Genomic DNA, 12897 nt, shown 5'->3' on the forward strand with positions numbered 1-12897 from the left:
CATCAACTGAGTTTTAGCAGAGATAGATATAATACGCCAATTTTGAACTATCGTTTGAGCCAGGTTTTTCGGACAAAAAACTTTATGGAAGAAAACGTCAGAAGATTAATTTTTTTTGTATTTTTTTTTAATGTTCCGTCACAGAATTTTGGTGCTAAACCTCAGATTCGGATTCAGAACCCAAAAAAATAAAGGGTGTTTTTTTTAGAGCTATAGAACTTTAAATTGCAATAAAACAACGATGGATTATTCGATTGATATGAATTTTATTTATCCGCAAGATAATCTTGTGGCATTACATTTTAAATATGATTTCTGGCATATGACCGACAAGGCTGGCTCGGATGTAGTCCAATCTGGACGTCCAATTTTCGATGACTTTTTCCAACATTTGTGGCCGTATATCGGCAATAACACGGCGAATGTTGTCTTCCAAATGGTCAAGGGTTTGTGGCTTATCCGCATAGATCAATGACTTTACATAGCCCCACAGAAAGTAGTCTAATGGTGTTAAATCACAAGATCTTGAAGGCCAATTGGTCCAAAACGTGAAATTAGGCGGTCACCAAACGTGTCTTCCAATAAATCGATTGTGGCACGAGCTGTGTGACATGTTGCGCCGTCTTGTTGGAACTACAGCTCCTGGACATCATGGTTGTTCAATTCAGGAATAAAAAAGTTAGTAATCATGGCTCTATACCGATCACCATTGACTGTAACGTTCTGGCCATCATCGTTTTTGAAGCAGTACGTACCAATGATTCCACCAGCCCATAAAGCGCACCAAACAGTCAGTTTTTCTGGATGTAACGGTGTTTCGACATACACTTGAGGATTAGCTTCACTCCAAATGCGGCAGTTTTGTTTGTTGACGTAGCCATTCAACCAGAAGTGCGCTTCATCGCTAATGGACGTGGTGCGCGATACGTATTCCGCACAGAACCATTATTTTCGAAATGAAATTGCACTATTTTCAAGCGTTGTTCAGACGTGAGTCTCTTCATGATGAATTGCCAAACCGAACTGAGAATAAATCACTTGACATCTGTTAAATCGGTTGCCATCTTGAACAGTAATGCCAACTTAAAGTTATATACCTCGAAAAAAAACACCCGTTATATACGATCGAAAAAATCAAACTAACCCATAACTTTCCTTTGAGGGGAATATGTGAGCATAAATTGACTGGATTACGTAGAGGTAATTTAATTCAAATTTTACATTACAAATTAATTGAACTGAGAGTGATAATTTCATTCACTTTTTACAAATTCCATTAAAAAATATTTTCGAGATTTTGAAAATAAAATAAGTTTTTTTGACATCTTTAACATTTCGGGGGGGGTTTGAACCCCCAAAACCCCCCCCCTGGCTACGCCCGTGATAGGAACTATACTGTGATCCAGTCATCATCCAAATTCATTCCATAAACTTCTATCAAATTCATTCACAAATTTCACAAAAATCCTAGCCAGGATTCGAAGCCGGTACCTACGGCACCACAGCCGACCGTTAATCCACTGCGCTATCGAGGTAGTCTAAAAATATATCTATGAGTGAGGAAATTGTCGCTGCTTACTTAAAAATAAAGAAGGACGTCCTCGATAATTAATGGTCATGTTTAATGAAGTGAGTCAAAAAAAAACTTATTTATACGACTATACGAGGAAGAAGTTGCTAAAAGGGACCGGGATAGCGATGAAAGAAGATCTTACGCTGGGAAGATTGAAGATAGTACAGGAGGCATCCGATAAGTTTGGATTCAAGAATGTATGGACTTTTAATGGAAGAATTTTTAACAAGTCGGAAAATGGAAGGGAGAAAATTTTGTCTGAAGTTTGGTTTCATTGTATCGTAGTTTTTTTTGGGATATTTTTCTTTTTTTTTGTTGTTGTTTATTATCTGATTATACCATGTCTGAACTGCGGAAAAGATTAATTATTTTTTGCTCATGTGAAAATTCAATCTTTGGTTCTGAAAAATGATTTAAAATCCTATAATGTCTCCCGTAATTTGAAGGATATGACGGTGCGAACAGGGCCGCCGCCAGGAACGTCAAACCGGACATTTTGCCGAGGCGCCACATTTTAGGGGCGCAGTCAATTTATAAAACGACACATATTTTTTGACACAAAAATTTTTTCTTAGTGAAAATACCACTCTTTTTAGTAAAATAATAAAATTACCAAGAGCCAATATAAATAGGTACCAAAATGCACCTTTAAGAGTGCCGTAAAGAAATAACAGAGGCTCTTTCAAAGAAAATTCTGATAAATTAGGCAAAGCAGGGCGGCGAAATTTTATTTTGCCGGTGCGCCAAAATGTCTGGCGGCGGCCTTGGGTGCGAATTTTTCATTATAAATGCATTTATCCCATCCCTGATTGAGTCTTGTCTCATGAACCAAATTTGGATTTCGGTGATTGACAAAATGAGTAATTACAATTTGTTATCACAGAATTTAGGAATAAAGAAAAACCACAGCAACGGGTATCAGCTGCTAGGGGAACTTTCGAGCCTCACTTGAATAGGACTACTAACAATTACATACTTTGAATTTATTTAATCTGTTCATGAGCTAATGCGTATGCTTTATTTGTTGTTAGCATAACATCTAATCTGATCGGAGCGGACACTACTCTTCTACATGTTCATCGCAATTTGAGCAGACATCGAAAAAAAATAATTTGCGTATATGACTAGGATGAAATTTAGTCTTCAGTACCCAGTTGGATACACTAACTGACAACAATGGCTGATAAATCAAATTTAATATATACCTACCCATATGCAGTTATGTGGTCTCCAACAGCTCATAAAATACGAGCTCTCAAAAGCACCTGATGGCAGTTTAATTTACTTTTCTCGAATTTTTCTTTTTGCATTTTTCGATGAATATAAAGTTTTTTGATGTACTTGGTATTTTTAGGTGGAACAGGAAGTCTAATATTGAAATTTATAATTATAATTATAAGAGAAATATGACACTGAAAGCAATCATTGTGCCAGAAGTGTTAAATTGAATATGGGAATATCTAGTATTATTGTGATTCACAATCATCAGGACGTGATGAAATTTAAATTATTGAATTTCATGATTTCTTCATCTCCATCTCTCGGAATTGAATTATAATAACCGAATACGTAGATATTTCAGCTACCATCTAGAATAAAGAAGAAATATGAAATGAAAGAAAATATATTAAATAAAATATTTATCTAGTATAAGTAGGTATGAATGGTGGAACATATGTATTTTTTTAAGATTCTTTGAATTTCTGGAAAAATCCTGAAACAGTTCCATTTTTCTTTGTAATTGGCCAACTTATGATTGAAATTTAAAAGCGATTGCGTAGTTGTAGAAGTAGTGATATTATATGGTGGATTTATGCACCGTACCTAAGAACTAAGAACGATGAACTAAGAACTAAACCTAAGAATTCAGTGGCGTTTATGCACTCTCTTGTTAGTTCTTAGTTAAGGCATGCGCACGTGCTCGAACTACTTTCTATTTCTTCTATATATTAAATTTAATTTTTTCAAATACACCTAATACCTTTCATCGATAAACACGAATAAAGAACATAAAATGATAGAAACTGGTACTCGTTAATATTGAAATTCTATGCGTCGCACGTGCACTTCTATATAACACCTGAGCCCTTAGTTCTTAGTTAACAGTTGGCCTGCTAGTGTTAGTTCTTAGGAAACGTGCATGAACGCTCTCATTGATTTGTTAGCCTTCAATTATTAGGTCTTAGTTCTTAGGTTTAGTCTTAGTTCTTAGGACTGGTGCATAAATCCACCATTAGATGTTCGTGGTCAAATTCAAGAATGTCCGTAAACACCTCTATTAAGGACGTAGAAGAGGACTTTCACGTTTGCTGGCTTCATATTTGCAAGAGCGAGTACCTACAATATTATATTTGAATTGTGGTGGCCAGTTTTCTTGCCCTCAAAAAGTAAAATCGGGAGTGCTCGGGTCTCATTGAACCTCATAGGACCTCTTCTTTATATTGTTATTTTGAATGATTTGCCATCGATTGTCATCTGTGACTATTTCTGCAATTATACTGACCATACATCTTTTCTGAATGTGAAAGGGATTACAGAGTTATTCAAAATCGAGAGAAGGCTAAGTACATGAGAACAAGTGCAGGTTTCTGCCAAGTTTCTGGGAGTGTTGGTACTGGATAACTTCAAATTCAATTAGCATGTGGAGACAGTTATGAAGAAATTGTCAAAATTCTTGTTCATTCATTATGAGCAACCATAAAAAATTTAGTTTGGAAACAACGGTAATGTCATACCTCATACCACGCATTATTTTACTTCAGAATGTCTCATAGTAACGTAATCTGAAGAGATAGTCCGAAGTGCACGAATAAAAAAATCCTTCACAATTCATGAAATGTCAAATTTAGTTATCGAAACTTCAAATTTTAGTTTCTTTCTGTGTTTTCCGGAAGTCATAGACTACTCCACACAGTTATAATTTGCGGTTTTTCCTCATTTCAAGTTTTTCCTCGATAACTCCTTTTAGATAATTGGAATTGATTCATTAATTCCAAAGCATTCTGAGGAGCACGAATGACCACCGTGATTACGAACTGACGGATATAATTGAATTTGACCACGGATTTGTTATCAGTTAGTGAAACATATATTAACGTTATTGGAAACTACTTACGCCATAGACCAAACTCCAGTCCAAAGGAAAAAATCCAAAAATGAAAAATTTCGATTTGTTCATTCTTGCATTGAGTAGGGATAACTCCACCTGAAAAAATCCCAAAGATTTTTCACTGATTTATGAATAATAAAGGCTAAAATAGATTTTTCATCTGAATGAATAGTTAAGGATTGCCAAATAAGGAAGTTTGTCTCCAAAAATTATTTAATTCTTTTCAAATATTCATTCACTTGTAGAAACATTGATTGTGTAACAACTCACGCTTTTATGCTGTAAATATTTGTGCCCTATTTGTATCTGCAAATTCTGAATATTTTCATCTATAATATTCATCTGAAACAATAAGAAAATGTACACAACTATAAGACAATACACAAATACAAACAATAAGGAAATATACTTCCTATTGAAGGAAGCAATAGTAAAATTACATGAATATATTATATATATGTTATTAAATGTCAATTATACTCTAAAAAAAATTATGAATAGATCGAAACAAATATAAATTTTCAGTTGAGTTCAGAAAAATAATAGTAAACTTCTAACCTAATCTGAATATTTAACTACATTTATCTTATACTTTTAGTTTTACAATGTCCTTTTTAGTTTTCGCCGAATATTTCCTTATGAATTTCAGCATATAGATTCTTCTGATTATTCAAATTTCCTTCGATTTCTTCTTCTTCAATATTATGCAATTTTATTTCTGCTCTAAGGATTTTTAACTATTCTTATTTACGTAATTTCTTATGCCTTCAATTCAACGCAACTTTCTACTTCTGCCTTTTTAGATTTTCCATATTGACGTTTTCTCTCGATATTTTTCTCGTTATCGTGGATTTCGATTCTCATTTCTGCCATCAATTATTCAATTTTTGTCTATGAACTATCTATGGCATCACTGTCACTCAATATTAAATCAAATCTTATATTGTGCCTTTCAAATATATTTTTGCTTCTCAACACTTGATTATAAATTATATTACAATTATTTAATCTACTACAATTTAATTTTAAATATTATCTATGAAACCAAGATTTGAATTATTTTTCAATTTTCATTGAAATTTAATGTCTATCAAATTTTTGATCGAGAAATCTATAACAAAATCCCTCAATATTTGTTGACACTTCGAAAAATTCTGCAGCTGCATCTATTTCTTGCTCAATCATTCTTTATATTCAAAAATATTTTCTATTTTGAAAATGCCTTTTTTAGCTCTAAATATTTGTTTATAGGAAGTTCATTCATAAATGGTCCTTCAAATGAAAATAAGAAGTTGACACATTTGTATCTTTCTCTATTTAACACTCGCTTAAATTATAATTAGATCCCCTTTTTGTATCATTAACTTTCTAAGTTTCTTTCAATTCATTCGTTTAAGACATTTTCCTGCGTTCCTTTGAATTATTTTGTTGACTCTTTCTAGAACCTCCTGATATTATCATTGTTCATGAATTTCCCAGTATATTTCTGGTTTTCAGTTTGTCATTAAAAATGTTGGGCATTCTTCAGTATTATCACTTGGTATATTTTTCTACCTTTGTCAAATTATTCTCCCATTCTTGGTGGTAATTTGAATTTAGTATTCTTAAAAATTTTATCATTTCTTTGATGTAACGTTCTGCGAGATTAGCGGACGGATGTCGAATATTCGTGAATTGCAGTTGGTTGTTATCCCGACAAAATCTATCGAATCTTCTCTTTTGAAAATATATAGCATTATCAACAATGCATTTTTCAACAAACTTTTTCTTTACCTTTTCTCAATTCGTTTTTCTATTCGTTTTTTTAATTTTGTGTATTTTGAAGATATGCCAACCATCAATATATGCCAACCATCAACCATCAAGATATGCCAACCATTATTATTAAACTTATTATTACCCGAATATACTGGTTGCCTCTTGTACTAGGTTCCTAATCACCCAAGAAATCTGTTGCTATTGCTTTCAATGGTTCAGTTGTTATTATAGTTTTTGATTGTTTCTTAGTCATTTAATTTTTTGTTTTTTCGAATTGACAGATTTTACGAAATTATGTTAATGAAAAACTTCAACAATCTTTTTTATCGAATCTTTATCCATCAAGTTAAATTCTCTCTCATTGATTTTTTTGAAATAAATATTATCATGTTTGAAACATCGCTCCTTTTCTTTTTCATCTATTTTCTGTTGGGATTTTAATATAGCAATTCTTGAAAAAATACCATCTGGGTTGTTCATTTTGTATATTCATGTGGGATCCGAATTCTTAACACCCAACTGAATGATACGCTACTGACTTGATTATACGAAAACTACGGGATCGATCCTAAAACGGTGGACCATGCAGTTTGATCGATATAGGGAGACGTAAGGGGAAGAGGTACTTGAGACTGAAGACGGAGACTGGAGAACGATACGAACGAGGGTAGTATTCGACGTTACAGATTAGACGGAAAAGGTTAAAGAATTCGACGTTAGTGATTAGACGGAGATTGTTGGTATTCGACGTTACAGATCAGACGGAAATAGTTAGATGATTCGACGTGATAGACGCATTTGATTCGACGTAAAATATATTAGACGCAGCTAGTTAAATAATTCGACGTTAGATATAGACGGATCTACTCGAATAATCAGACAATAGACGAAAGTTCAGTGGCTGTACATTCAATTGAAGTTGAATTGTACATAGTGTAACTAAACAATAGTTGAGTACCGGCGGCCTTTTCATATACCCCTAGACAACGATATAAAAACCCTACATTCATATAAGTTTTTTTTTTTTAATGTGATTTTATCACAATTCCGTCTTGTTGAATTATCTTCTGCTATATTTAATTTTCCTTTTATAAGTAACATGGCCCATCTATGTATCCTGCTACCATATCAATTATTCAAACTATTCGTTAGTAAATAAAATAAAACAAGGTAATTTTCGCTAAACTATTCAATTGTTAGCAACAATTGTTTCGCCACAGTGTGGCTTCACCAGGCTACATTTTTGACTGATCAGTCAAAAATACAACTACTACGATAGGATTGATGAATCTTGTTGTACTTTTTTCTATTATACAACATCTTCCAACATCTTATATATTTCTTCCGATACTTTCTTACCATATCTGTAAGATATCGGATACATTTTTGATTTAAAATTTTTAATACTTTTTACTTCCAATTTATGCAGATAATTTTTCGCTTTTCCATTTCCATTTTCAGGTACATCTTTATATTTCATTATTATTTCGTTTTTCATTATTTTATTTCGTTTGAACATGCTGACGCCCGAGAGAAATATTTATGACTAGATTATGGCACGCTTGAACATATTTACTTATATTATTTCTCGCCCTAAAGTTTTGTTGAATTCTAAGGAAGGCTTGCAATACTTTGAATTTCCAAATTTCTCGGCATCGCTCGTTTGGAAATTTTATTCTGTCTTCCTAATTTTCCATTCTTACAGTTAATTGTATAACTTCAGTGTTCCTTGAAGTATCATCTGCTATAAAGAATATCCTTTCATCTTTTAAATATTCAATGATCCTTTTGTTTTTTTTTATTCATAATTCTTCATTATTATATCATATTCCATTCCTTTTATTATTAGGGATTGTACCCAAAGATTGTCTTCTTCCAATTTTAATTTCCCTATTATTGATTTGTTAACTTGACATTAATTTCTTTCCATTAGCACTAACTAAATTCATCTTTGGAATTTTCATAATTTCATTTCAAAACCTTCAACTGAATTTTCGTTAATAAGATATATTTCTGAACCACAGTCTATCAAAATTGATATGGACTTTTTCAAATTGTCCACTTATAATAATTAATTCTGATAATTCTGTCTGCATTGTTTATTCTATTAACTGAATAAATTTTCTTGGATTTTAATATTTGATGTCATTGAAGATTATATTTATTTGTGCGGTTCTAAAAATCCGGTAACATTCTTCATGTTGTATGTTCGTCTTGATCATTGATACATCTTGTATTTCGACATTTTCGATCTTGATTGGTTGTTTGTATTTTCATGATTTTCTTGTCTGTTGGATTCAGTTTTTGATTCTCTGTTATTATCATTATTCCATTCATTGCAATTGACAAAATTTCTGTCTGTTAGATTCTATTATTGATCCTCTATTATTATTATTCCATCTCCTGGGTCTATTAAAATCATTATTTCTTGGTAATCTTTAATTCTTCTATCAATGCAAAACCTTTTATTATTATTGTCGTATCCTCTGTTTTGTATCAGCCTATTTTTCATTTTATTGAGAAAACTTTTAGAATTTTGCTGAAATATATAATATACTGGGTGATCCAAAAGTCTGGAAAGGGTGAATTTATTTCGCGCTCATGAGGAAAATCGGAACTTTCCGGAGATTTTGGGTGCAAAAGGGCCTTATGCGAGATAAGAGGCCCAACTTTGAAATTTCAAATGCAAACCCATTTTTTTTTAGCAGATTTCAAGTTGAGCCTCTTATCTCGTAAAAGGCCCTTTTGCACCCAAAATCTGATGGGCTTGATCGATTCAACTAGAAAAATTAGTAAGGACCTTAGTATCAGAATATGAATTTTTGCATCTTGATCTCCGGATTTTTGAACAACAAACGCTGCATAGGGCCCAAAAAAGGGGAAAAAATTTTGGTTTCAACCAATTTGGATGTAAAATTTTCCGCTGAATCCGAATCTTCAATAAAAAAGATGGGTTTGCATTTGAAATTTCAGAGTTGGGCCTCATATCTCGTATAAGGACCTTTTGGGTCCAAAATCTGATGGGAAAAATTACTAAAGACCCCAGTATCAGAATTCCGATTTTCCACCTGTGCGCGAAATAAATTCACCGTTTCTAGATTTTTGAACCACACGGTATAATCAAATTTTTCCCAATACAATAATCTTTTTCCTTTATCTTATGTTTCCCCAGAAATATTTCATGAATTTATTCTCAAATGTCTCCAAATCCTGTATTTCTTCTTCCCTACAAGCAAACCAAAGTAAAGCATTACTGTTAAATAATTCTTCAACATCTCCTTTTTATCTTGTAATACACCAATCGATCCTTAATTTATTTTTGATATCTTCTAAAAAGCTTTTGGATGAAATGTTCTGATATTCCCGCCGAATTTTTGTAAATTATCTGTATTCAATGAAACTCTTGGTGTTTGTATATTTATATTCCTATTTATTTCTTGTTGTATCTCTTCTCTAATATTATTTCTGAATTTTCTCTCCTGTTGTTAAATTTTCATTTTTTTCTTCACAATTCTCAATTTCGTCTTCAAATTTTCCCACCGTTTCATTGATGAATTCTAATTTTCCTTGTGTTTGTTCTGCTTTCACTCCAATCTGATCTTTTCTTTTATATTGTTCATCCATTTTGTTATTCTATTTATCTTCAAATTCAATAAACTTATTCTCCGTTTCTATTTCATGTTCTTCTGTTTTTTGCCCATTTCTTTTAAATGCTCTCTCATTTTAGGTTTGCTGTCTCATCAAATTGTTAAGCATTCTCGAAAGCACTTTATTTGTGCATGTTAGTTCTTTAGAAGTCTCCATTTTTTCGTTCTCCTGATTTTCTTAAGTGCCTCATCTTCTTTATGATGTTTGGTTCTCAATTCCATTTGATGAACCATTTCATGAATTCAGGTTTAAATTAGGTGAAAATAATGAATGAAGAAAAAAAATTCTCAAAACCAATTGAAATATGTTATAGAAATTTGGTAACGCTAGAACTTGATTTATTTTAGCCCCACGTTGGGCGCCAATTGTTATGGATCTCTCAATTACCTTCAAAAAGAAATTATAAATAAATAATAAATAAAATTGCAATAACCTTACTTCAGTTGGGTTCAGAAAAATATAAAAATTAATTTTTTTTCTTTCAAACAATAAAAAACTTCTAAACCAATTAAAATACTCAACTACACTTATCTTATACTTCTTGTTTATCAATGTTCCTTTTAGTTTTCGTAGAATCTTCCTTTATGAAATTCAGTGAATTCATCCTTCGGATTATTCGAATTTTATTTTGTTCCTTCTATTTTCATTCGAACTTATAACGTTCTTCTGCATCCAAGTTTTTCACTATATTATTATTTATTCAATTTATTCTCCTTCAATTTTACACACTTTTTAAATTGTGCTCTCCGGTTTTTTAACTATTCTTATTTACGTAATTTCTTATTATTATTTCTTCAATTTACCTCAACTTTCTACTTCTCCTTTTTTAGATTTTCTGTATTGGCGTCTACTCTCGAATTTTTTCTCGATTTTTAGTGGATTTCGATTTTTTCTGCCATCAATGATTCTATTTTTTGTCTGTGAACTATCTATGGCACTACTGTTACCCAATTTCAAATTAATTTCCTATTAAATCTTCTTCTTGTGCCTCTAGAACTCATTTTACCTATCAACACTTACATATAAATTATATTAAAACATTTCATCAACTACAATTCAATTCCAAATATTATCTATGAAATCAACTGAGAATTGAATTATTTTTAAATTTTCATTGGAATTTTTTGTGTAGTGGTTACCTGTTTAGTATATTTGGTATATTTCAGATTTGTATATAACGGATCTTACTATATCGAGTCGAGATATCTAAATTTATGATTTGAAAATTATTATATTATTTTAATTAATTGAATAATAGTTTTTTATTGTTGTAATGTGTGAATTGATCGTCCTGATTTTCAAGGAACTTTTATACTACTGAAGAAGAAGACATATTTCCGAAACGTTCAGAAAATAAAGGATTAAACCCAAATATTTCCTATATAATTACCTGTTATATCTGAAATATACCATATATATTCTATCTATTCTATCATAATCTATCATTATTATCTCCTAAAGTTTGTTTCATTAGCTTAGTCATATAAATTTTCCATGAGAATAGAAATATTTCCTTACCTGTTTTTCAATTTTAACATTGTACACGATCACAATTAGAATCGTAGATACTTCACTCAAGAACCAACAAACGATGAAAATACGAATAGAAATATAAAGGGAAAAAGTTTCATTGTATAACTCTGCAGTTAAATTACATAATATCATCATCAAAAAGCTGCTCGAAATAAAAACACATTTTATCAAAATGACAGATGAGAAAGCTTCCCTGAATTCTGAAATGGTAGAACGGAGTAAGTCATCAAATCTAGTGATATCAATAATTTTTCCATGACAGATATCCTTGTTTGTGAACAAATAATTGAACATTCTCGAATAATATAAAAGAATTGATTGGATTGTGACATAGAACTGTTGTAGTTGAATAGAAACGACTGAATGCAAATAAAACATAGAAGAAGAAAGCAAGTCTCCAAGTGTAGGGTTGATATTGAGGTTCATACAAATCTCCATACTCAATAAAATGAAATCGATTACTACAATATAAAGTAGCCAGAAAATTTCCCAGGATATTCTTGGAAACGAAAAATGTCTATATTTATTTGGTTTCTTAATTTCCAGCATATATATATTCTCCAATAGTTTTTCTATGCCTTTCGATCTACTATGAACAGTAATTATCGAAATCCAAATGTTAACAAAAAGAAACACATTATATATTTGGGAAAGAATAGTTTCTAATTCCGTTTTGTGCACAGAAGGCTTCGTAAATGCAGCTATCAGTGTAAAGAAGAATACAACACAACAGAATATCAACCTTTTTTTATCATTTCTCCATATGAAATAATTTTTTCTTCGATCATAAACATATTTTGGAAATATTAACGAATAATGCCACATTTTAAAAACGATATTGAATGAACGAAAAAAATTAGATTCAAACTTGTTTTCCATAGATAAATTTGATATTTCACTATGTGCATGCTACAACTCTTGAGAATGAGTGAACGCATTTCCTATTATTTTACGAAAATTGATGGTTGATTTTTGAGGTATACTCATAACTATATTACAATTCCTCACTTCTCACTCATGAAAATTGATGCGATTCGATCCATTAGATAATTATAAATCGATTTCAGTGCCTTATATATGTGACAGTAAGCAAACTCATAACAAGTTATACCTTATACCTATAAGCTTCAGTTTAGATCCAGACATCATTGATAATAATTCATCACCAGACTAGTGCGAGACACCGCAAAAAAATACCTCTGAGCACCGGTAAAGCGGCGAATGACATAATTTCATTACCTGTATTCTTTTCAGAACAACTAAATTTTATAGTTCT

At 31.5% G+C, this 12897-nt stretch overlaps 1 protein-coding gene across 2 annotated transcripts; it reads right to left on the reverse strand.

Annotated features, from left to right (window-relative positions):
* Positions 1 to 2940: 2940 nt before the first annotated feature.
* Positions 2941 to 12323, reverse strand: LOC123672130. Of its 2 annotated transcripts, none has more exons than XR_006746221.1 (4): positions 5241 to 5511; positions 4953 to 5024; positions 4689 to 4778; positions 2941 to 3162 (listed from the first exon to the last, which is right to left on the reverse strand). XR_006746221.1 is itself a non-coding variant. In XM_045606120.1 (4 exons), exons 1-4 carry the CDS (start codon positions 12168 to 12170, stop codon positions 3091 to 3093), a joined length of 798 nt encoding a protein of 265 aa, XP_045462076.1. In that variant the 5' UTR covers positions 12171 to 12323; the 3' UTR covers positions 2941 to 3090. The 2 variants fall into 2 exon arrangements, 1 of the variants encoding a protein (XP_045462076.1); XM_045606120.1 differs by lacking the exon at positions 5241 to 5511 and adding an exon at positions 11607 to 12323.
* Between the last annotated feature and the right edge of the window lie 574 nt (positions 12324 to 12897).

This window comes from Harmonia axyridis, chromosome 2 (genome assembly GCF_914767665.1).
Source record: "Harmonia axyridis chromosome 2, icHarAxyr1.1, whole genome shotgun sequence".
Taxonomy (NCBI): domain Eukaryota; kingdom Metazoa; phylum Arthropoda; class Insecta; order Coleoptera; family Coccinellidae; genus Harmonia; species Harmonia axyridis.

Coding starts and splice junctions, on each gene's coding strand:
- LOC123672130 (XM_045606120.1), bottom strand. CDS start 12,170: ATGCTGGAAATTAAGAAACCAAATAAATATAGACATTTTTCGTTTCCA. Junction 5,025..11,606: donor ATGTTAAAATTGAAAAACAG/GTAAGGAAATAT, acceptor TTATTGTTTCAG/ATGAATATTATAGATGAAAA. Junction 3,163..4,688: donor ACTGGAGTTTGGTCTATGGC/GTAAGTAGTTTC, acceptor TCTTTATTCTAG/ATGGTAGCTGAAATATCTAC.